This window comes from Nyctereutes procyonoides, unplaced genomic scaffold, assembly GCF_905146905.1.
Source record: "Nyctereutes procyonoides isolate TBG_1078 unplaced genomic scaffold, NYPRO_anot_genome, whole genome shotgun sequence".
In the NCBI taxonomy this organism is placed as follows: Eukaryota; Metazoa; Chordata; class Mammalia; order Carnivora; family Canidae; genus Nyctereutes; species Nyctereutes procyonoides.
In genome coordinates this window covers 46,181,197-46,203,066 of record NW_026575131.1, presented here as the reverse complement: position 1 = coordinate 46,203,066, position 21,870 = coordinate 46,181,197, and the positions used below count along the sequence as shown (strand labels likewise).

Here is a 21,870-nt window from a genome sequence, read left to right as displayed (position 1 = left end):
TTTTAAAAATATGTTTTACCAACTTTTATTTATAAAACATTTTAGGGGCTCAGGAAAGAGCATCGTATCTTTGGCCAGACCCTTACCGGCCTCTGACTCCTAGCACTCAGGTTTGTCGAGAGACAACATCTTGGTACGCAGGGCTGAGGCTGACGGAACACCAGGCCAACCCCACTGAGAAACATAGGAACATTTTCAAAGAAAACTGGACAAATTACCACGTATGTTGACATTTGCACTTTTACATGTCGATTAAAGTAAAAGCAAGGTTTTACCAGTCATCTTTATCTGAGGTGGGAATGACTAAAGTTCATCCCTCTTATGAAATCTCTGGAAAATGTTTTCTTGCCCACCAAACCTGCCCATCAGCAAGTCCTGCTCATCTTCCTCACGAGCCTTCTTCACTTCCTCCTTGGCCTGTATGGCATCCATCTCCCTTTCGGGGCCCTTGGAGAAAGAAACAGAGACATGAGACATTAGCTGCTGGGGGTTATGTTTCCAGGGAGTGGACTGGGTGTCCACATTCAGCCTGCCTCTGCCTTCCTGCAAGCCTCCACACTGCCCCAGGGGCAGCTTGGATGAACCGCACCACCCTACCCCGAGGATGCCAGGCCCTAATCCCTAGACCTTCTCTGGGAAAGGGGTCTTTGCAAATATGATCAAGTTAAGTGTGTTGAGATGGGAAGATTATCCCAAACCCTAACTTCCATCACCAGTGTCCTCATGGGATACAGGCAGAGAGAGACTTGATACATACAAAGATACAAGAGGAACAGACCAATGTGAGACAGAGGCAGAAATTAGAGCCACGTGGCCACAAACCAAGGAGCATCAGGAGCCACCAGCGGCTGCAAGAAGCGAAAGAAGGATGCTCCCCTAGAGCCTTTGGTGGGAGCGTTGCCCTGCTAAGGCCTTGATTTTAGCCCAGTGATACTGGATTTTGGACTTCTGGCCTCCAGAACTGTGAGGTGATAATCTGTGTTGTTTCAAGCCAGCCAGTTTGTGGTAATCTGTTGCAAGAGTCACAGGGAATAAATACAACCCCCTCCACTTCTTTCTATTCCCAGAGTATCTGGGCCCCCATCCTTCAATAAGCTGAGCAGTGGATAGGCAATGAAGGAGTCCTCTGAGCCTAAGTGAGAAAGTCCAGGCACATGGGACCAACAGAAGGGCTGGGGTACAGGCACATCAAGAAGGTTTCCACAGTTGTTCTTGAAGAAGAACTTTAGTAAAGCTTTGCAGCAGAAATCAGATTTGAGAATAAATGGCTCACCATCAACAATATGAAAAGGTAACCTACTGAATGGGAAAAAAATAGTTGCAAGTCATATCTGAGAAGGGATTAATACCCGAGGTATAAGAACTTATACAACTTAATAGCAAAAAAAAAAGTCTGACTAAAAAATGGGCAGAGGATCTGAACGGACATTTTCCAAAAAATACATACAGAAGGCTGACAGGCACAGGAAAAGATGCTCAACAGCACTCATCGTCAGGGAAAGGCATATTATTTTTGTAAAAGATTTTTATTTATTCATGAGAGACACAGAGAGAGAGAGAGAGAGACATAGGTAGAGGGAGAAGCAGGCTCCACGCAGGGAGCCCAATGTGGGACTTGATCCTGGGACTGTAGGATCACACCCTGGGCTGAAGGCAGGCGCTAAACCGCTGAGCCACCCAAGCGTCCCAGGGAAAGGCATATTAAAACCACAATGGGATATTAACTCATACCTGTTAGAATGGCTAGTACCAAAAAAAAATACTACATAAGCAGTGTTGGCCAAGGATGTAGGGAAGTGGGTTCCCTCCTACACTGTTGGTGAGAATGTATATTGGTACAATCACTACAGAAAACAATATGACACCCTCTCCAAATTTAAAAATAGCAATACCATATAAGCCAGTAATTCTACTTCTGGCTATTTATCTGAAGAACATGAAAATACTATCTCAAAAAGACATCTGCACCCCCATGTTTATGGCAGTGTTATTTGCAATAGCCAAGACACGAGAGCAACCCAACTATCCATCGGCAGATGAAGAAAATGTGATAAATATGTATGTGTACGTGTGTGTCTACACACACAGTAGAATATTACTCAGCCATAAAAAAAGAATGAGATCTTGCCATTTGCAACACCATGAGAGCATTATGCTAAGTGAAATAAGTAAGACAAAGAAAAACAAATGCCATATGATCTCATTTATATGGATTGTTTTTTAAAAATGAACTTACAGAAACAGAGAACACATTGATGGTTGCCAGAGGCAGGGTTAGGAGGTGAGTGAAATGGGCGAAGGGGGGTCGAAAGGTATAAAGTTCCAGTTATGAAATAAGTCAGTCATGGGGATGTCATGTGGAGCATAGAGGATATAGTCAATGATATTGTAATAACTTTGTATGGTGACAGATGGTAGCGAGTTATGGTGGCAAGCATTTCATAATGTATATACATGTTGAATCACTATGTTGTACACCCGAAACTAATATAATATTGTACGCCAACTGTACTTCAATTAAAACAATAAGTAAAACACAGGCATTTCACAAAAAAGGATGTCTGAATGGCCACAAAAGCCATAAAACAGTGCCAACCTTCATTTGTCATCAGGGTAACACAACTAAAGCTAAAACTGGAGCTACTACTACCTACCTAGAGACACTCCCACTCCCCAGCACGGTGAGGATGGGAGGCAGCACAGCGCCCCTGGGAACAGCCTGGCAGTTTCTTATGGGGTTAAATATCTATTGTCGGACTCAGCTCTTCCTGGCTATTTATCCCAAAGAACTAAAAGCACACACATACACACACACACACACAAAATGTAAGCAAATATTTATTAGAGCTCCCTTCATCTCTCGAAGACTGGAAACAACCCAATTGTCTGCCAGCTGGTGAACAGATAAAAACCCCTCGGTAATACAAAGAAACTAACTACTGGGGATCCCTGGGTGGCGCAGCGGTTTGGCGCCTGCCTTTGGCTCAGGGCGCGATCCTGGAGACCTGGGATCGAATCCCATATCGGGTTCCCGGTGCATGGAGCCTGCTTCTCCCTCTTCTCCCTCTGCCTATGTCTCTGCCTCTCTCTCTCTCTCTCTCTCTCTCTCTCTCCCCCTCTCTCTGTGACTATCATAAATAAATAAATTTAAAAAAAAATAAAAAAAAAAGAAACTAACTACTGACTGCTACCCCAACAACATGGACGGATCCCAGACACATTATGTTTGAGAAGTAGGCTCAAAAAAGACCGCATGCTAGGTCAATCCATTTAAGGACACTCTGGAAAAGGTGAGACAATAGGGGCAGATACCAGATCAGTGGGGGCCTGGAGTGGGAGAGGGTCTGGCTACAAAGGGCCCAAGGAGAGTTTAAGGGTGATGACACTCTTCTGCATCTAGATTGGTGGTGGTGGTTTCACAACTGGATTCATTTGCCAAAACTCACAGGCCTCTCCACTAAAAAAGAGTGTCTTGCGGTATGTAAATTATACTTCAGAAATCTGACTCGTCAACAACTAACAATAGTACCAAGCAATAGCCAAAGATGTGGGTAAACTGAGACTCTCCCCTACCGCACAAGGAAGCAGAATATAGGATGACACTTTGAAAACTGTTTGGCTGCGTGGGATCTTGTGACCCAGCCTGTCCTCTCCTGGGCATACACATGAATGATGGTAATGGCTTTATTCATGAGGCCACAAGCTGGAAGCAATCCAGAGCCACATCAACAGAGAATGGGTACCTACCTTCTGGAATACTCACACGCTAAAACTGAGCTGCTGCCATATATGATAATATGAATCTCACACCACTGCCCAGATGAGTAAATATCAGGTGGCTCCATTTATACAAATTTCAAAAGGAAGTCAAATGGTTGTGTGGTGCTAGTTCCTTGGGGACGGGTGGCAGTTGGGAGGGGATGCAAGGAGGTTCCCGGAACCCAGCTAACATTCTGTATCTTGATCTGGGTGGGATGTTCACTATTGAAAAGTCATCAAACCCTTTCCTGTATGTTAGACTCAAGTACAGACATAAATGAATAATGAACAAAAAGTTCATTGTGTGCACTGTACCTTTGTTTCCCCCCAAGTAGCCTTGCCAAAATTCTCAGCATACTCTTCGTCATCTGTGATCAGGAAGTTATCGAAGATGGTTCCTGATCTCACCTGTGGATGAAAATGAGGCCTTCCTTACTGATGGGAGGAATATGGCAGCGTTCCACCAAGAAACAGTTGTATTTGGCTCAGTGCCGTCACAGTGATTGACCCTTGACAGTAGCACCTGCTTAAACCCATTTCTAAAACGTCCTGTTCCCTCTCAGGCACTGGTCGGAAACTTAGCTGCATATTGGGGCACTGGGTGCCTCAGTTGGTTAAGCATCTACCTTCAGCTCAGGTCACGATCCCAGAGTCCTGGGATCAAGCCCCACGGGCAGCTCTCTGCTCAGCTGGGAGCCTGCTTCTCCCTCTCCTTCTGCCTCCTCCTCCTGCTCATGCTTCTCTCTCTCCCTCTCTCTCTCTCTCTCTCAAATAAATAAATAAATAAATAAATAAATAAATAAATAAAATCTTTAAAAAAAAAACCTTAGCTGCATATTGGGATTGCCAACAACATTTTAGAAACTCCTGATGCCTGTCCTTACCCCTGGGCATGCTGATTTAACTGGTCCTCAGTGCTACCTAGGCATGGAGACTTGGAAGAGCACCCAAGTGACCCGAGCATTCCACGATGGTTGCCAACTGCTGCCCGAGAACCTTACTGGGCAAAGTAGGCCATGGCCAGCAGCGGCAGCACCACCCAAACAGAAGAGTGACGAATTCCCAGGGGGCAGGGAGGCAGCTAGGAAGTGCCCAGAGGGCAGAAAGGATGTCTGTTTTGTCTGCACTGTATGTCTCGGATCCAGGTATGGGTGCCAGGCACACAGAACCAGCTATATGAATGAAGGAGTTTAGGCCGATGCTCAGAGTTCTCAAACTACAGCAAACTTAAAACCCCATGATCAGGGTACCTGGTTGGCTCATTGGTTGAACATCTGCCTTTGGCTCAAGTCGTGTTCCCGGGGTCCTGGGATCGAGTCCCGCGTCAGACTCCGCAGGGAGCCTGCTTCTCCCTCCGCCTATGTTTCTGCCTCGGTCTGTCTCTCTCATGAATGAATAAATAAATAAATCTTAAAAAAAAAAAAAACACATGACCTGCCAAAGCTCCAGTCCAATGGCACCAATGTTCTCAAATTCAGAGAGGTCATATTCCGTCAAATAGTTGGTGTTTTTCATCTTCTGGTGGAGCCAAATGTCTTTGTCTATACCCTCTGGTTTCAGGCCATCCTGCAACAACAAACTCTAAGTGGTGGCCCCAAAGGACGCAGGCCAAGGCCGGGAAGGGTCATCCCAGGGAGAAGGTGCCACGTACCTGGTATGGAGGCTTCTGTATCATGGGTGCCTGCCAGTCCCCATCCAGCTCACTATTCCAGTCACTTGGCTTGCTTGCACTGGCATCCAGAAAATGCTTCTCCCAGTCCTTAAATGTGTGTAAGAAAAAAAATTGATTCCCAGATTTGAGAAAAGAAATTCTTGCCTATCAAGAGTCAGGAGCGGGTCCATGGCACTGATCGCAATCAATTTGGTGGTTAAAGGGCCAAGTGCTCAGTTCCCAGTCCCACCGAGGGTCTCAGGGGGCCACACACTGCCAGGATTTTTCCCATAAGCCTTGGCATGATTACACTACCGTTCCCACGTTGGTGAGAGGAACAACAGTGGGTGAAACTCAAAATAGTGGCTGAAGTTAAAATGAGGGGACAAGGGGCGCCTGTGTGGCTCAGTCAGTTAAATGGCCGACTCCTGGCTTCAGCTCAGGTCATGATCTCAGGGTCCTGGGATTGAGCCCTGTGCCGGGCTCCCTGCTCAGCACAGAGTCTGCTTGTCTCCCTTTCTCTCTCTGCCCCTCCCTCCCACTTGCACAAATTCTCTCTAAAATAAGTAAATAAATCTAAAAAAAAAAAAAAAAAAGATGGGCCAAAAGGGAATGAGAAGTGAGGGGCCACACAGTCACTACTGGTTAGGTGGTCTTTCTACATAGCACTCATACATGGAATGTTCCAGAGAAGCTGGACCACCAAGGAATGTTCCAAGACTTATCTGGGGTAGCAGGAGAAAAGCAGTTATGTTATATAGACCTTCTCTATATATACATAAACAGTCACACTATACACATATAGATACATATGTACACATATATGCACATATGCAGGCCTATGATACACATGAACACATCTGTATACACATATAATACACATGTGTGGTACACGTACACATACACACATGTAATACACACATATATACATATGTATATAATACATACACATCTCTATGTATATATGTGGCTTAGTAGGTATTGAACAAATATTTGAATAAATGGATGAAGAAAAGGTGCTATGGATTAATATTCAGATAACATAAACACATAAACGTTGTATATAAAGATACTTTCTCTTTTAGAATAACTGAAAAACAGTAACATTTTGCATTTAGACTGTGGCTTTTCCATGATATGTAATACTTCTCAATGATTGGTACCCAGGATTTGGTCACCGCCCCTACTGCTTTTGGCCCCTACCCCAACTGGAAACAGATGAACCATTCTTGTGCTGGGACCAGGAAACAGTTACAATTCAATCTGAGTCGCTGGCTCCTTATGATTGCGGGCAATTAAATCATAATGTCATCATGAACTAATTTGTTGAGGAACTCACACGGAACCAAACATATGGACAAAACACAGCCAGTCTGGAGGCCAGCTTTTGAAAGGTTGATTAGGCTCCACCAGGGATCCCGCCTGCGGACGTTTGGCCCTGAGACACATAGCCCTGCTAGCTGGCACTCAGGCATCCAGGACTTTCATCCCAAGACCTTGTCTTCTGCACACCCAGAGGGCTGCAGGTTCAGTTCCTTTGCCATTCTCTGCCTTGTTTAAAGTAAGTGCTCTAAATAAATAAATAAATAATAAATAATAAATAAATAAATAAGTAAGTAAGTAAGTAAGTAAGTAAGTGCTCTTGGGGCATCTGAGTGGCTCAGTGGTTGAGCATCTGCCTTTGGCTCAGGTTGTGATCCCAGAGTCCTGGGATGGAGTCCCTCATCAGCTCCCCACAGGGAGCCTGCTTATCCCTCTGCCTATATCTCTGTGTGTGTGTGTCTCTCATGAATAAATAAAATCTTTTAAAAAAATAAAGTAAGTGCTCTTTCCAGGTGAAAACTACTATTTTGGTCTGTTTTGACGGTAAGCAAGGGAGGGAGAAACTTTGTTCTTTTGCTTTACAGATTACATTGTCCATGATGGCATATTTGATCGTCAACAGTGCCACCGATCAGTTTTAAGTTGCCGAAATTAATTGTAAACACAGTCCAGTGGTGCCTGGGTGGCACAGTCTGTTAAGTGACGGACTCTTGGTTTTGACTCAGGTTGTGATCTCAGGGTGGTGAGATGGAGCCCTGTGTCACGCTCTGCACTCAGCATGGGAGTCTGCCTCATATCCTCTCTCCCTCTCCCTCTTATGCTATCTCTCTCTGGCTCTCGCTATCACTCTTAAATCTTTTAAAAAAAACAAAAACAAAAAAAACAACAACAACAAAAAAACCCCACATAGTCCAGTACTTTTAGTTATGGCAAAGACAATTGTCTTAAGATAAACGGCTCATGGGTTTGGTGTGGTGTTTGATGTTCAAAATAAAATGTTGCAACAATAAACACAAACTGAAAACAAAACAAAACAGAAGGTAGCTCACAGTGGGTTGAGCGGTGGTTCCAGGAATGGTTTGTCCACATCCTAAATCTCAGAATCTTGGAATGCGAGTTTATAATGAGAAAAGGATCTCAAGGCAGGTCATTATGGATTATCCAGTGGGTTCTAAACCCAAGGGCAAACATCTTTATAAGAGACAGAAAGAACACAAGAAGAGAAGGCCATGAGGAGGCAGGGGCAGGGAATGATGTCTACCAGCCAAGAAACTCCTGGAGCCAACAGAAGCTGGAAGAAACAAGGACAGATTATCCCCTGGATCCTTTAGAAGGAGTGTGACCCTGCTGACCCCCAGATTTCTGCTTTCTGCCTTCAAGAACCGTTAGAGAATACACTTCTGCCATTTTAAGCCACCTACTTCATGGTACTTTGTTATGGCAGCCCTAGGAAACGAATGCATAGCCATTATGGTAATGGATTCTTGGTTGTCAGTGACAAGTGTGATGCTCAAAAAATACTTTGTTCAAATTCCAAATTACAAAAAAATCATTTTTATAAAGGTTGCTGATGCATTTCCCTTTTTCTTTTTAGAAAAAAAATTGGTTAAAAAATAAAATTTACTTGCTTTCATCTCAAATATTATAAAACTATTCTACATCACTGGGTGAAGCTTTGTGATCAGCAGCAGATGCTCTGGGGAAGACACTTTTTTTAGAAAGATCGATTTTTAAAAGTTCTTCTTATTTTTTTAACAGAGAAAGAGTGTGAGCTGGGAGCCAGGGTAGAGGAAGAGAGAGAGAGAGAGAGAGAGAGAGAGAGAGAGAATCTTTTTTTTTTTTTGAGAAAGAGAGAGAGAATCTTAAGCAAGCTCCATGCCTAGCGTGGAACCCAACATGAGGCTCCATCTCACAAACATGAGATCATGACCTGAGCTGAAACCAAGAGTTGGATGCTTAACTGACTGAGCCACCCAGGTGCCCCCAGAGAAGACATTTTGTGATAATGTTGACATCAGGATTGATTACTAGCATCACAACAATCCCACAGGACCTGAGTACTTACAAACCACACTGGCACACTCTCTAGAATTTTTTGGGAAAAATCCACACCTGGGATTTGCCATCTTCAACTTGCTCCCAATCCTTGGACTCTGCAGAGGTCTTCTCCATCTTCTTAAGTGATGTTAAGTTCCAGTCATACTCGATGCCGCCGGATTCAATTGACTGACCATCAATCTTCACTTCATAAGTGAGGTCGGGTCTTAAAATCAGAGCATAGAGGTGTGTAAAGCCATCAACCTGCATGTTTTAAGGGGAGAAAGGATAACGATGAGACCTTGGCATTTCAGGGCAGGTCTACGTATGTGGTTTAAGTCTTCAAAGGCTTGTTACAAATAGCAAGGAGAGTGGTTCTAGGGACAGGGTTGACTTGACTTAAAAAAATGCGTCCTACAGAAGAAATCACCCCTTTGTACCAAACTTCCTCACTGCCAAGCAGACTTGAGTGGATGATCGATCCCCTTTGGCGTAGATGATGGCTCCTATCTAGCTAGACCCCCCACAGGTGGTTACGACAGAGTGGTGGGCATACGCCAAGGGACCACTGCTCTGATTTATGACAAGTTACGTAGAAAACAACTTCCTGTTCTGTACTCTGAAAGATACCAAATGAAGCCCAGTCAATTTCTCAATGCAAGGAAGAACTTTCTAATGCTCTGAGCTGTCCAACAATTTAAACTCTGCGAGGGCAGGCCCAGTGCCTGTCTTGGTCGTAAAGCCCCAGACCAGACCCAAGGGAAGCATTCAGCAGCAGAGGGGACTCCTGCATCATGCTCCAGCAGGGGCCAGTTCTCAAAGTGGGGCTGGGACAGCATGGGGGTCACTGGGGATGCCTGGGGAATGTCCGTCACCAGGTCAGCATGACCTGCTGCATCTGCCCCTGGGCGGACCCTCCAGTCTCTTTCACAGACCCTCCAGAGATGCTGATGCTGCTCAGGTTTGGGAGCCATGGCCTCAGCATCTTAAAGGTTTTGCCAGGATTATCCTCCCTCTGCTAAGAGCCAAAGGTCAAGGTTCCTGCAGTACGCCTCTGCTCTGCCTTGCGGGATAGGCCACTGCTGTCCACGCCATGGCCAAATGGCTCTGTCTGTTCTGTGTCCCTCTCAACCTCTGTAGTTCGCTGTGACAGCTGAGTACACACTTCTTCCAACGCTCACTCCCTGATCCCTGCCCGGCTTGGTCTCCACTCACCTTTCCTAATTTAGACTTTGGCCTCATTGGCCGGGTTGTTAGGACCTTCCAGGACTTAACCACAGAAATCCACAGGTGCAGAGCCTCCTGAGAGAGAACATCCACCCCTGCACATATACAATGGCTCCAAGCCAGGATCTTTAATCTCAACCATTGGCCTGAGCTTCAGACCACAGTCTCCCACAACTTACTGGACACCTCTACCGGGATGCCTGCCAGGATTTCACAACCAACAGTTCTAGACACAAATTGCAAGTGTGCCCTGGCCCCCTTACTGGCCTTTGCTTTTCCCGCTGATTAGCAGCAACGCTGCTGAGACTTAATGTCCACATCCCCAGTACTCACTTTGCAAACATTGTTTAGTCCTCTGGGTCCCACCCCTGAATTATCTGTCAAAACGTCCCCCTGTTCTGCATCCCGCTGAAGCCTTGGCCTAACAATCTCACATTTCTCTCTGCCTACTGATCACCATGTTTCTCCGCCCCTTGTCCCCAGAACACCTGAGGTATTTTTCTAACATGCAGATCTGACCCTCTCCTTGAAGACCCTTGAGGGCTGACCTGCAGGGGAGGTTCTCAGCCATTCCTTCATGGCATCACAGAATGAAAAGAAGCCCCTCTCTGGAGATAGCTGCTCCTTACTTGGGAAGACTCCCTGCTGTCAGTGCTCCTTCAATAGAAGTATTTTATTTTTCTAACAGGTTGCAGAAATAGCACACATCTGAGAGTGTCATCAGCCTGAGGGTGCCCTTCTGGGTGGTGAGGGCTATTGGTTGGCTGACCTGAGCTGATCAAGCTCTAACCTCCCCAACATGGTCCAGGCCGGACTGCACAGCCTCCATGGTATCACCCTTGCTTCCTCCCAAACACCTGATGCGCAACTAGACGATTTCTTGGGAATCAGTTGCAAAATGTGCATGCTAAGACAGGGGAGAAAGACTTGGATTTTGAGCCCTCCCTCACACCTACAGGAGGGATGTCAGGCCTTCCCGTGTAGAGGGGACCCAATGATCTTTTGTAGCCATGAAGTCAGTGGGTGGAACCCCAAGAAGAACCATGCTGCTGATGGAGACTCACCTCCCCCCACACCCCCGGCTTGGGTCAGGACTGAATAAAGGGTGGTTATGGATACTTCCCCTTCATGCTGTTAACATGCTCTGGAAATGCACTTTGGCCTCCTGCCCAGAATTGCCCAGATCCATGGAGGCCTCCCATGTTGGAGCTCTGAGCACTGGGAGTGCCCCCGGGGACAGGTCCCTGCTTCCTGGCGGCCACAGTCAAGTAGAGAGGGTGCATCAGGAAGTGTATTTCCCTTCCATGGGCCCAGCGCCCAGGACCTGATGCAAGCTGCCTCTTTGGAGAAGCCCTGGCTGGGTCTCAAGGCATAAAGTGTTATTTTCACAGGATCCATGGGTAGAAGGTAAGGAAGTATGCTCTCATTTTTGAAACACTCCCATTTGTAAATGCTTTGGTATTTTGAAGATTAATTTCTCCAGGACATTTTTTTTCCCATCCTGAATATTTCATTCCTGAGTGAGGATGGATAGAGCCAAAATGAGACTATACTGTTGTAACCCTTAAAGGCAAATCATAATACCGCTCACAGTAAAAAGTGATTCTGCCCTCCTGATGGGCACAAACTTCAGAAAACAAGCCACCAAAGTATGTACACGTCTCTAACGAGTCTGCTAAACTGGAAACCAGAGGCAAGGGGCGTGTTGCTAAGATCCATCCCTGGTTCAATTACGTATTTTAAGATCAAAACTATTTTCTCTAAATTATGTTATCATTAAGAGCTAACACAATTACAGATTTGACTATGAGAGCGCTTACCTTACACCTGATTGATTTCTTGTTTGAGTGATACTGATTCTTGAAATGTAAAATAACATGAACTTTCCTGATATCAAATCCACAAATATCGGGTCCTACAAAAAAAAAAAGTACGAGCTGCTGTCAATTTCCTTCTCTAATGCATCACCACAGGAAACCTCCAACCGTTCCCCTGGAGTAACATCCCAGGACGGAAGCTTACGTGTGCAGGAATAATCAGACTTTGTCGTGGATACAGTGACTCCCTTCTCCGTTCAGGTTACTTCTCAGGTCACTGCAGCTACTTTGGACTCAAGTGTAAGGCAGCACATGAGTAAGAAAAACATTTAACAGTCTAGGAAGCATCCCTGACATGCTGCCTGAGGCTTGGGCTGGTTCCAAAGCTCTGAGGGGTGTCCTGTGCCCGGGTGAGGGCTTCAGAGCCAGACTAGCTGGCTTGGATTCCAGCTCTCATTCATTGTGCTGAGACATATTTGCAACCATCCAGCTCCCGATGCCTGTGTCCTGTTTTCTAAAATGGGGATGTTAATCTTCCAAAGCTATTTTGCCAATTAAATGGGCTAATGTGTGTAAAGCATTTAATATGGCAAAGCTCACTATTTGTTATTATTTTGTCCCAAGACCACCCCCCCTCCAAATACACACACACACACACACACACACATTCAGATTAAGGATTTCTGAATATACTAAACAAGGTTTGCAAGAGGGATCTGGAAAATTTGTCAGACCTTCCGAGGATGTTTGGAATTACCCCGCCGCTGCTTTATTGACCTTAAGCAATAGGAATGTACTAGAGCATCCGAGTGTCTTTCTGTTTCAAATCAAATTCCACCACAACTGACCCGTGCCAGCACCGGCCCCTGGGGATTCTGTGAGGCTGTGTAAACACAGGCAGATGACTGCGATTTTTTTTTTCTAGAACTTGCAGTGATGAACCTTCCGAATTAGAGAGATCCAGGCTGCACATAATTACTTAAAGGATATTATCAATTTGCCAGAGTGGATGTGACATTGAACTTGGAAGTAGCATCCTGAGGGACCGACAAAGAACACCATGTCTACCTCCCAGAACTCTCAGAGGATGCTTGTTTATGTAATTTCCCTTTTTTTTTTTCTTATCACTGGAAAACATTCCAGTTCAATTTTTAAAACAAAAGCTATGGTATGTGAACTATTTGTATGAAAGTCTACTACCTGGGGATTAAACCATGAAATTTTTCCTGCAATATTGGTCAGAATTTCCCTATTTCTAAGCACCTACATGCTTTAAATATTAAATTAAGCTTCACAACATGCCCAGACATGACCAGAAAATCTGGACATTTTTTGTTAACAGCGATCATCAAATATTTATGCACATCATGTATTTTTATGAGGAAATGGGGCAGACAAAAGGGCTTTAAACAGGCTGACCTGCCTTTGGGCAAGAAAGTTTAATCTTTGTGAGCCTCAGTTTTTTCTTTTTTTATTTGCAAAATAGAGCTGTGTTACCAGTTTCCTAGGGTTTTTTTTTTTTTTTTTAAGGTTTAATTTATTTATTCATGAGAGGCACAGAGAGGCAAGGCTCCCTGTGGGGATCCTGATAGGACCTATCCCAGGACCCAGGGATCTCGACATAAACCAAAGGGAGCCGCTCAACCAGTGAGCCACCCAGGTGCTCCTCCTATGCTCCTCCTAGGGATTTATTTATTTATTTATTTATTTATTTATTTATTTATTTATTATAGTCACAGAGAGAGAAAGAGAGAGAGGCAGAGACATAGGCAGAGGGAGAAGCAGGCTCCATGCACCCGGAGCCTGATGTGGGATTCGATCCCGGGTCTCCAGGATCAGGCCCTGGGCCAAAGGCAGGCGCCAAACCGCTGCACCACCCAGGGATCCCCTCCTCCTAGGGTTTTAAACGTAATCTAAGATTGCATTTGTAAGGCCCATGGCAATGGCCCCATAAAATATACGCTCTTCCCCTTCACCATCACAAGCCTCAGCAAGCTGCTCTCCTACCAAGGGGGAGAGCTGAGGCATCACAAGGAAGTGTTCTAACAGTGACACGGTGGGTTTAAGTTAAATGTAACTGAGTTAAGAGCAAATATAATACAGGTAATTCACTTTTTTTTCCCTCCAAAGTATGCGGTTTCACAATTCAGATGCAGCAAATATGCTATGTATATTTAAAAGATGGGAATTCTGGCTCATATTTGGTGATTTTGTTCACCAAACCTAACTAAATCAAATATTTGTGAAATTATCTCTGGTTCAACAGGTAATATATATATATATATATATATATTTTTTTTTTGCCAGATATATCTGTCATCCTATTTTAAGAGAATAATAACCCAAACCAAGTCATTTTAATTTCCTTTTTAATCAAAATAAAGACCTTTTCCATTCCACATTTTAAATTCAAGAGTAAAAGGGAGGCAAGGGAGAGTACAGAGAAGTGAGCAGGGCTCAGGAACTATGCAGTTGGTGGGAACTCTACACCTACGTAATGCAGTGGGTGGCCTTGGACAAGTCACCTCACCCTCCAAGACAGGGTAGGATTGTATCTAAGTCCAATAAATAATCTAATATCTATTCTGTCTGCTTCTGTATAACACTATGACCAGCGGTGTATACAAACACAAGTACAGCACAATAGGTATCTGAAACCTGATGCTGATCATGATAAATTCAGAGGAAACTTCTTCAAGACATCCACATCGTGAGAGAAAAGAATTAAAAAAAAAAACAATTCCTCAAATTTAAATTACCAATGGATATTTTAAAACTACATCTCCATTCTTAAAAGATTTTTTTTTTCACTTTTTAAATTGTGGTAAAATACTCATAACATTTACCACCTTAATCATTTTAAAGTGTACCTTCGGTGGTATCAAATACATTCACACTGTTGCACAACCATCACCAACATCCATCCCCCGACTCTTTTCACCTTATAAAACTGAAACTTTATACCCATAAAACTAACTTCTCATTCCCCCCCAACCCACAGCCCCTGGCAACCACCATGCTATGTTCGATGTCTGTAAATTTGACTACTCCACGGACCTAAAAAAAGTACAGTTGTGTAGTATTTGTCTGTTTGTGTCTGGCTTATTTCACTTAGAATAACGTCTTCAAGTTTCATTCATGTTGTAACAGGTGTCAGTATTTGCCTCCTTTATGAAGCTGAAAGATAATCCCTTGTATGGACACTACACTACATTTGTTCATCCATTCATCCACTGATGGACACTTGAGTCCTCCAGCTTTCGTCTTTTTTTTTTTAAGATCCATTTGAGATGGAAAGAGAGAGAGAATGCGTGTGTATGTGCAAGTGGGGGAAGGGGCAGAGGGCGAGGGAGGGAGAGAATCCCGAAGCAGACTCCTTGCCAAGTGCAGAGCCCAACATGGGGCTCGATCCCAGGACCCAGAGATCATGACCAGAGCAGAAATCAAGAGTCAGACACCCAACCTGAGCCATCCAGGTGCCCCTTGGTCTTCCTTTTTGAGATTATTTTGGCTATTCAGACTCCCTTGAGATTTCATATGAATTTTAGAATGGGTATTTCCATGTCTGCAAAAAAAAAAAAGTCACTGGAATTTTAATAGGAATTAGATTGAATCTGTATATTGCTTTAGAATCTGTAGATTGCTTTGGCTAATGTTAACATCTTAACATTATTAAGTCTTCCAATTCATGAACATGGGATATGTTTCCTTTCATTTACATCTTCTTTAATTACCTTCAGCAATACTTTGTAGTTATCACTGTACAAGTCTTTCATCTCAATTCCTAAGTATTTTACTCTCTTGGATGCTATTATAAATGGAATTGTGTTTGCAATTTCCCTTTCAGATCATTCATTGTTCATATACAGGAAATGCAACTGTTTTTTGTATGTGTGTGTGTTGACTTTGTATCCTGCTACTTCAGTAAATTCATTCATTAGTTCTAATAGTTTTTTGTGTGCAATCCCTATGGTCTTCTATGTATAAGATCATATCATTTGCAAATAGAGATAATTTTATTTCTTCCTTTCCAATTTGGATGACTTTTATTTATTTTTCTTGCCTAATTGGTCTGGCTAGGACTTCCAGTACTATGTTGAATAGAAGTGGTGAGAATGCATCCTTTCTTTGTTCCTGATCTTACAGAAAAAGCTTTGTCTTTCACCACTGAGTAGGTTTGCTGTGAGGTTTTCATAGATAGCTTTTATTATGTTGAAGTAGTTTCCTGCTATTCCTAGTGTGTCAGCTGTTTTTGAAATGGTAAAAATTTTAAATTTGTCAAATGTCTTTTCTGATCATTTATGATGATTATGTGTTTTTCTTTCATTTTGTTGATGTATCATATAATATTGACTGATTTTCATATTTCTTTTTTTTAAGATTTTATTTATTTATTCATGAGAGACACAGAGAAAGAGGCAGAGACATAGGCAGAGAGAGAAGCAGGGTCCTCGATCCTGTGATCACACCCTGAGCCAAAGGCAGACGCTCAACCACTGAGCCACCCAGGTGCCCCAGATTTTCATATTTCAAATCATCCTTGCAGACAAGGAAGAGATACTACTCGGTCATGGGGTACAATCCTTTTTAATATGCTGCTGAATTCTTCTTGCTAGCACTTTGTAGAGGATTTTTGCATCAGTATTCACAAAGACACTGTTCTGTAGTTTTCTTGTAGCATCTGGCTTTGGTGTCAGGATAATGCTAGCTCATAGGATGAGTCAGGAAATACACGTTCATTCCTCTTCATTTTTTTTTGGTAAAGTTTGAAAAGGATTGGTATTGGTTCTTCTGTAAATATCTGGTAGAATTTGTGAGAGATCAACAGATTTAGGACTTTTCTTTGGAGAGTTCGGCTTACTGCTCTCTTTACTATTTATGGCTCTCTTCAGATTTTCTGTGTATTCATGATTGAGTCTTGGCGGGGTTTGTGTTTCTAGGAATTTGTCTATTTCATAAAGGTTATCCAATTTTGGAGCATACAACTGTTCCTAGCACTGTCTTATAATTCTCTTTATTTCTATAAAATTGGGAGTAATATCCCATTCCTGGTCTCAGTAATTTGAGTCTTCTTTGCCCATTTAGCTAAAGGTTTTTGTCAATTTTGTTGATCTTTTTGGAGAATCAACTTTGATTTTTATTGGTTTTCTCTGTTATTTTTCTATTCATGATTTCATTTATCTCTGCTCTAATATTTATCATCCCTATCCACTTCTCCCTTCAATTTTACCATTCTTTGTTTCATGTTTATGATGTTCATTAGATGTGTAAATGTTTATAATTGTTATATCTTCTTGCTATATTGACCTTTTTACTAATATATAATGTCCTTTGTCTCTTATAGCCTTTTTGATTTCTTTAAAGTCGATTTTGTCTGATATTAGTATAACCACCCTGCTCTCCTTTGGGTGCTATTTGCCTGGAATATCCTTTCACTTCCTTTCACTTTCAACCCCTGTCTTTGGATCTCATATGAGTCTTTTGTAGATTAGCATATAGTGGATCATGTGTTTTTATCCATTCTGCCAATCTTTGTCTTTTGACTGGAGTGTTTAATCCATTTACATTTAAAGCAATTACTGCTAAGAAGGGACTCACCTATCACTCTATTTTCTATACGCCCTACCGCTTTTTGTTCTTCATTTCTGCATTGCTGTCTTTTGCTTTTACTTGATTTTTTTTTCAGGGAAACGTTTAATTCCTTTTTTTTTAAATTTTTTTTTTAAATTTATGATAGTCACAGAGAGAGAGAGAGGAAAAGACACAGGCAGAGGGAGAAGCAGGCTCCATGCACCAGAAGCCCGACGTGGGATTCGATCCCGGGTCTCCAGGATCGCGCCCTGGGCCAAAGGCAGGCGCCAAACCGCTGCGCCACCCAGGGATCCCGTTTAATTCCTTTTTAATTTCCTTTTGTGTATATTCTATGGATATTTTCTTTGTGGTCACCATGGGGATTACATTTAACATCCTAAAGTTATAATGCTCTAATTTGAATTTATACCATTTTAACTTCAATAACACACAGAACTCTGCTGTTCACCTCTTTGTCTGCACCTCTGTGATCAGAAGCAGCAATCAGCAATCAGAGCTCAGATTTGACATTTGGAGGACAGGGTCCTTTTTGTCCACCCTCTCTGTAAGCTGTGTGTACACTGCTCCAGGAGCACATGCACAGCTGCCTGCTGAGTGACTTGAAATGGAGGTTACGTATTTACTGTGCTAAGAGCTAACTGACTAAAACTAACCTTTCCATTCTTCCCCTGGAAGATGCAATCTTTCCACAGACTTCAGAGTTCCAAAACAGTTACATCAGATTCTGTTGTTACAGTAGTTGTCTAGGTGGGAAGATGGATTCCTGGTGCTTCCTATTCCATTTCCCCAAATCCTCTTCATTCTGAAAGCTTTTTGAATCCACATCCTTCAGTTATGTCTAGTTCCCGTGGCCCAACATGGTCCTGTCCCAATTCTAGCACAACTTTTAATCAATTACTCCTGTTATCAGGAGATATTTAAAGCATTCCAGAGCTCAGCAGGGGCTAGACAGGAAACATTTTGGCCTTCCTATCATTTTCATGTGTCAAAAATATTATCCTCCTTTCAATTTTTTTTCAATGATTAAAAATGTTAAAACCATTATCAGCTCATGGGGCATAACAAACACAGGCTGTGAGCTGATGTGGCCCATGGCCAAGGTCTGCTGACTCCTGATATATTCCAATACTTGAGACTACATTAATGTTGAGTAACTTTCTTAAAGTACAATAGGGGGCACCTGGATGGCTCAGTTGGTTAAGTGGCCAACTCCTGATTTTGGCTCAGATCATGGTCTTAGGGTTACACATCCTGGGACTGAGTTACATATCCAGCTCTGCACTCAACAGGGAGTCTGCTTCAGGATTCCCTCTCTCCCTTTGCCACTCTTATGAGAGTGAGTGAGTGGGGGAGAGGGGCAAAGGGAGAGAGGGAATAAAGTACAACAGAATGGCACAGGTGTCTCTTTATATTAGTTTGAAAACCTTTGGTTGGATATATCCGATACTACTACTTTGGTAAAGTCTTAGTCTGAGGATTCTATGAAGTGGAAGGATTCAAAGTCACCAGAAATGGTGGTTTTGTACTATCTAAACTCACCAAACATAATATAGTACTGGGATTTTCCATTAAGGTTCTTCTGATCCACATCTGCAGGGAAGACCTTAATGTAGCCTCCTCCACAGTCCATCTTCTGCTCATGTTTCACCGTATACTGAATGACCAGAGTCTTCCCTTTATTGCTAAATGGTTTGAATCGTGCAGAGATGGCATAGAATCGGCCATTTTGAGTGGTTTGCAGACCTTTAAACAAAAAATGCTCATGAAAGATTAGGAATGACACTGTGCTCAGTTCTACAGGGAATTAAATGGTGGTCCTCCCATCCCCAATAATAATAATTTATGTCAATTCAGAGGCTAAAAACGCATTTTTACAATAAAACATGATGGACATACCACTAACAGCCTCTCTGCTGCCACAGAACTTTCCACACACAGTTGTTTTTTTGCTTGGTATACCACTGTCATGTCTCAAATTACAAAAACACTTCAGCTTTAAATGATAAATATGCAACCTAATTATGGATAAGAAGTGAATTTTGTTTCGATTCATCTTCCAAAGGGAGGGAATATACATTAAGGCTTATGTAGCAACTCAATTAAGAAACAGCGCATCCTACATCTTTTCTTTAAATTGCATCTTGAAATAGTTGCTTCGGATATACCACAGTGAATGGAGGATAGAGTGCTGACCTGCAAAAATGTACTTCACTGCATGGAATGCACTGGCCTGTAGCTGCCCTCTTTTTACAAAGATACCACCCTGTTGTCACATGAATCATCTCATATTTTATAAGTTAAGGTGTTCACTTCAAGACTAAACCCTCCTTTTTTCAGTAGCCACCAGGCTCTGTACCAAATCCTTATTTTATACTGGAGTAGAAGATAGACTTGAAAATAGATCCAGTCTTACTAGAATCTAGTCTTCCTTGCTCCACGTTCCTGCCCCCATACCTGCCACTGCTGAGATCCATCATAAATGCACTTGGTATTTTCATTTTCTATCAATATGTCCAAGCCTGAACTCATAGCTGACTACCCACTACTACACTCATCTCTCTCTCATTCTCCCCCTCCCATCCTTCCTTTCTCAAATAATTCATAGGTTCACCCCCTTCTCTACCGCCTTACCATCCAGGCAATTCCTAAGACCAAGATTCACCACTTTCCTCTCTCTCACTACCCTCCTCAACCATCCCCAACATCTCTCACCACTTCCCATCTCTGTCGGAGTAAATTCTATTCATCTTTCCATCTACCACTTCTGTGTAATGGCCCTGGGAGACCACAATGAAAGGGGCCAAATTAATTGGTACCCCAGTGTCTTGCCCTTGTGCTCTTAGTAGATGTGTGCTGGAGTGAATGAAACACAGAATCTTGGGATTCCAGATTGGAAGAAGAGAAAACATTGTGAGGGAAAACCCCAAATGAATAAGTGGAAATCCCATCCTTGGACAAGCTTGATGGAACAATCTGTTAATTTAACTCCATTTTTGTACTATGGGGTGAATTTTGACCAACTCTTTGGTCAACATGTAACTTAGAAAACAATGTACATTCAACAGAAAACCGGAAGCTGCCATCAAGACAACCCTGGAGTAATAGCCAAGGTAGAGGCTGAGTGAGAGCTTGGTGAAAAGTGAAACTTTCCATCTAAATCAGGGGTCTGCAAACCTTTTTTGTAAAGCCAGAGAACAAATGTTTTAGACTTTGTGGGCCATATGGTCTCTGCCCCAACTTGCTGCCTTGGGGCAGGAAAAAACCCATAGCTCTATGTAAATAAATGGCCATGGCTGTGTTCCATTAAAACTTTGTTTATGGACCCTGAAATTTCATATATTTATTGAATTTTATGTAATTTCTGCATGTCATAAAATACTATGCCCCTTTTGACTTTCCCCCAACAATTAAAAAATGTAAAAATCATTCTTATCTCACCAGCTCTGTGCGAGTAGGTGGCAAACGAGTTGTGCTTTGTCCACCTTTTACCATCAGCAATGAGAAGAAGACAGAAGTCATCCTTGGCACCGGGATGACTTGGGGAGACGGGGGTGTGTGCACAAGGGGGACTTCTGAAAATGTTCCCTATCTTGAGCAGAGTGTACATATATAAACCTTTCTGTACCCATAAGACCTATGCACCTTTTAACCACAATTGTATTCTTCGTAAAGTGAAAACAAAAATGAGAAGTATCCCCTGACCTTTTCCCCTTTGCAGGTCAAAGACCTGGGGTCTCTAAACTCATGTGACCAATTGGTATACAATGAAGCGATCTTGGGCAAGTAAAGATAGGAAAGAGGAAAAGTAATGCCAGACCCTATGCAAGCCTTAGTTTCCCCAGTGGTGAACGGGCTGTAAGAGGTGTTAGGAGTGTGCGACACCTACCTTGAAAGGTTGGTATAGTGGTGGTGGTGGTGGTGGTGTGTGTGTGTGTGCACTTAGCTCGATTTTCTCACCATTCCTGCACTGACCTTTATCTTTCTCTTTATGACCATAAAATTTCCCGGACGAGAGTCTAAAATGACCAATTTGAGAGTCATTGGTGGACTGCACCCATCGGTTCCTCCAGTGCTCTATGGGGGAAAACAACACCGGTTAGGGCTGAGGCTCCTTATTGGAGTCAGGGAGGGTGTATGTGTTGGGGGGCGGGGGGAGGAGAAGGAGGCTCGAGGCTTCGAACCTTCGAAGCTTCGAAGCTTCAAGGCTTCGCCACCACGGACCTCGCGGTGGTGGATCGGAGCCAGTGGGGACTCGGGCTATGGGCTGGTGAGCTTACACCCCCACTCCACCACCAAGGGGGTCGCCTCTTCACCTCCGTCTAGAAATTCCTCTTGGAAGTAGACGGTGGCCAGGGCCACCCGCAGCATGCAGACCGCCCAAAGCGGAACGTGAACCAAAGCCATGGAAGGCACGTGGCACTTCTCGTAACCGCCCCTTTGCTCCCAGTTGTCTCCCAGGCGTGC

The 21,870-nt window shown here is 43.3% G+C and overlaps 1 protein-coding gene across 1 annotated transcript; it reads right to left on the bottom strand.

The window, feature by feature from the left end:
• Positions 1 to 303: 303 nt before the first annotated feature.
• CALR3 (calreticulin 3) lies at positions 304 to 21,810 on the bottom strand. Its single transcript, XM_055342903.1, has 9 exons — positions 21,720 to 21,810; positions 21,379 to 21,480; positions 18,946 to 19,149; positions 11,818 to 11,912; positions 8,846 to 9,034; positions 5,411 to 5,518; positions 5,194 to 5,325; positions 4,075 to 4,167; positions 304 to 447 (listed from the first exon to the last, which is right to left on the bottom strand). The coding sequence occupies exons 1-9, from the start codon at positions 21,808 to 21,810 to the stop codon at positions 304 to 306; spliced, it is 1,158 nt and encodes a 385-aa protein (XP_055198878.1).
• Positions 21,811 to 21,870: the final 60 nt, after the last annotated feature.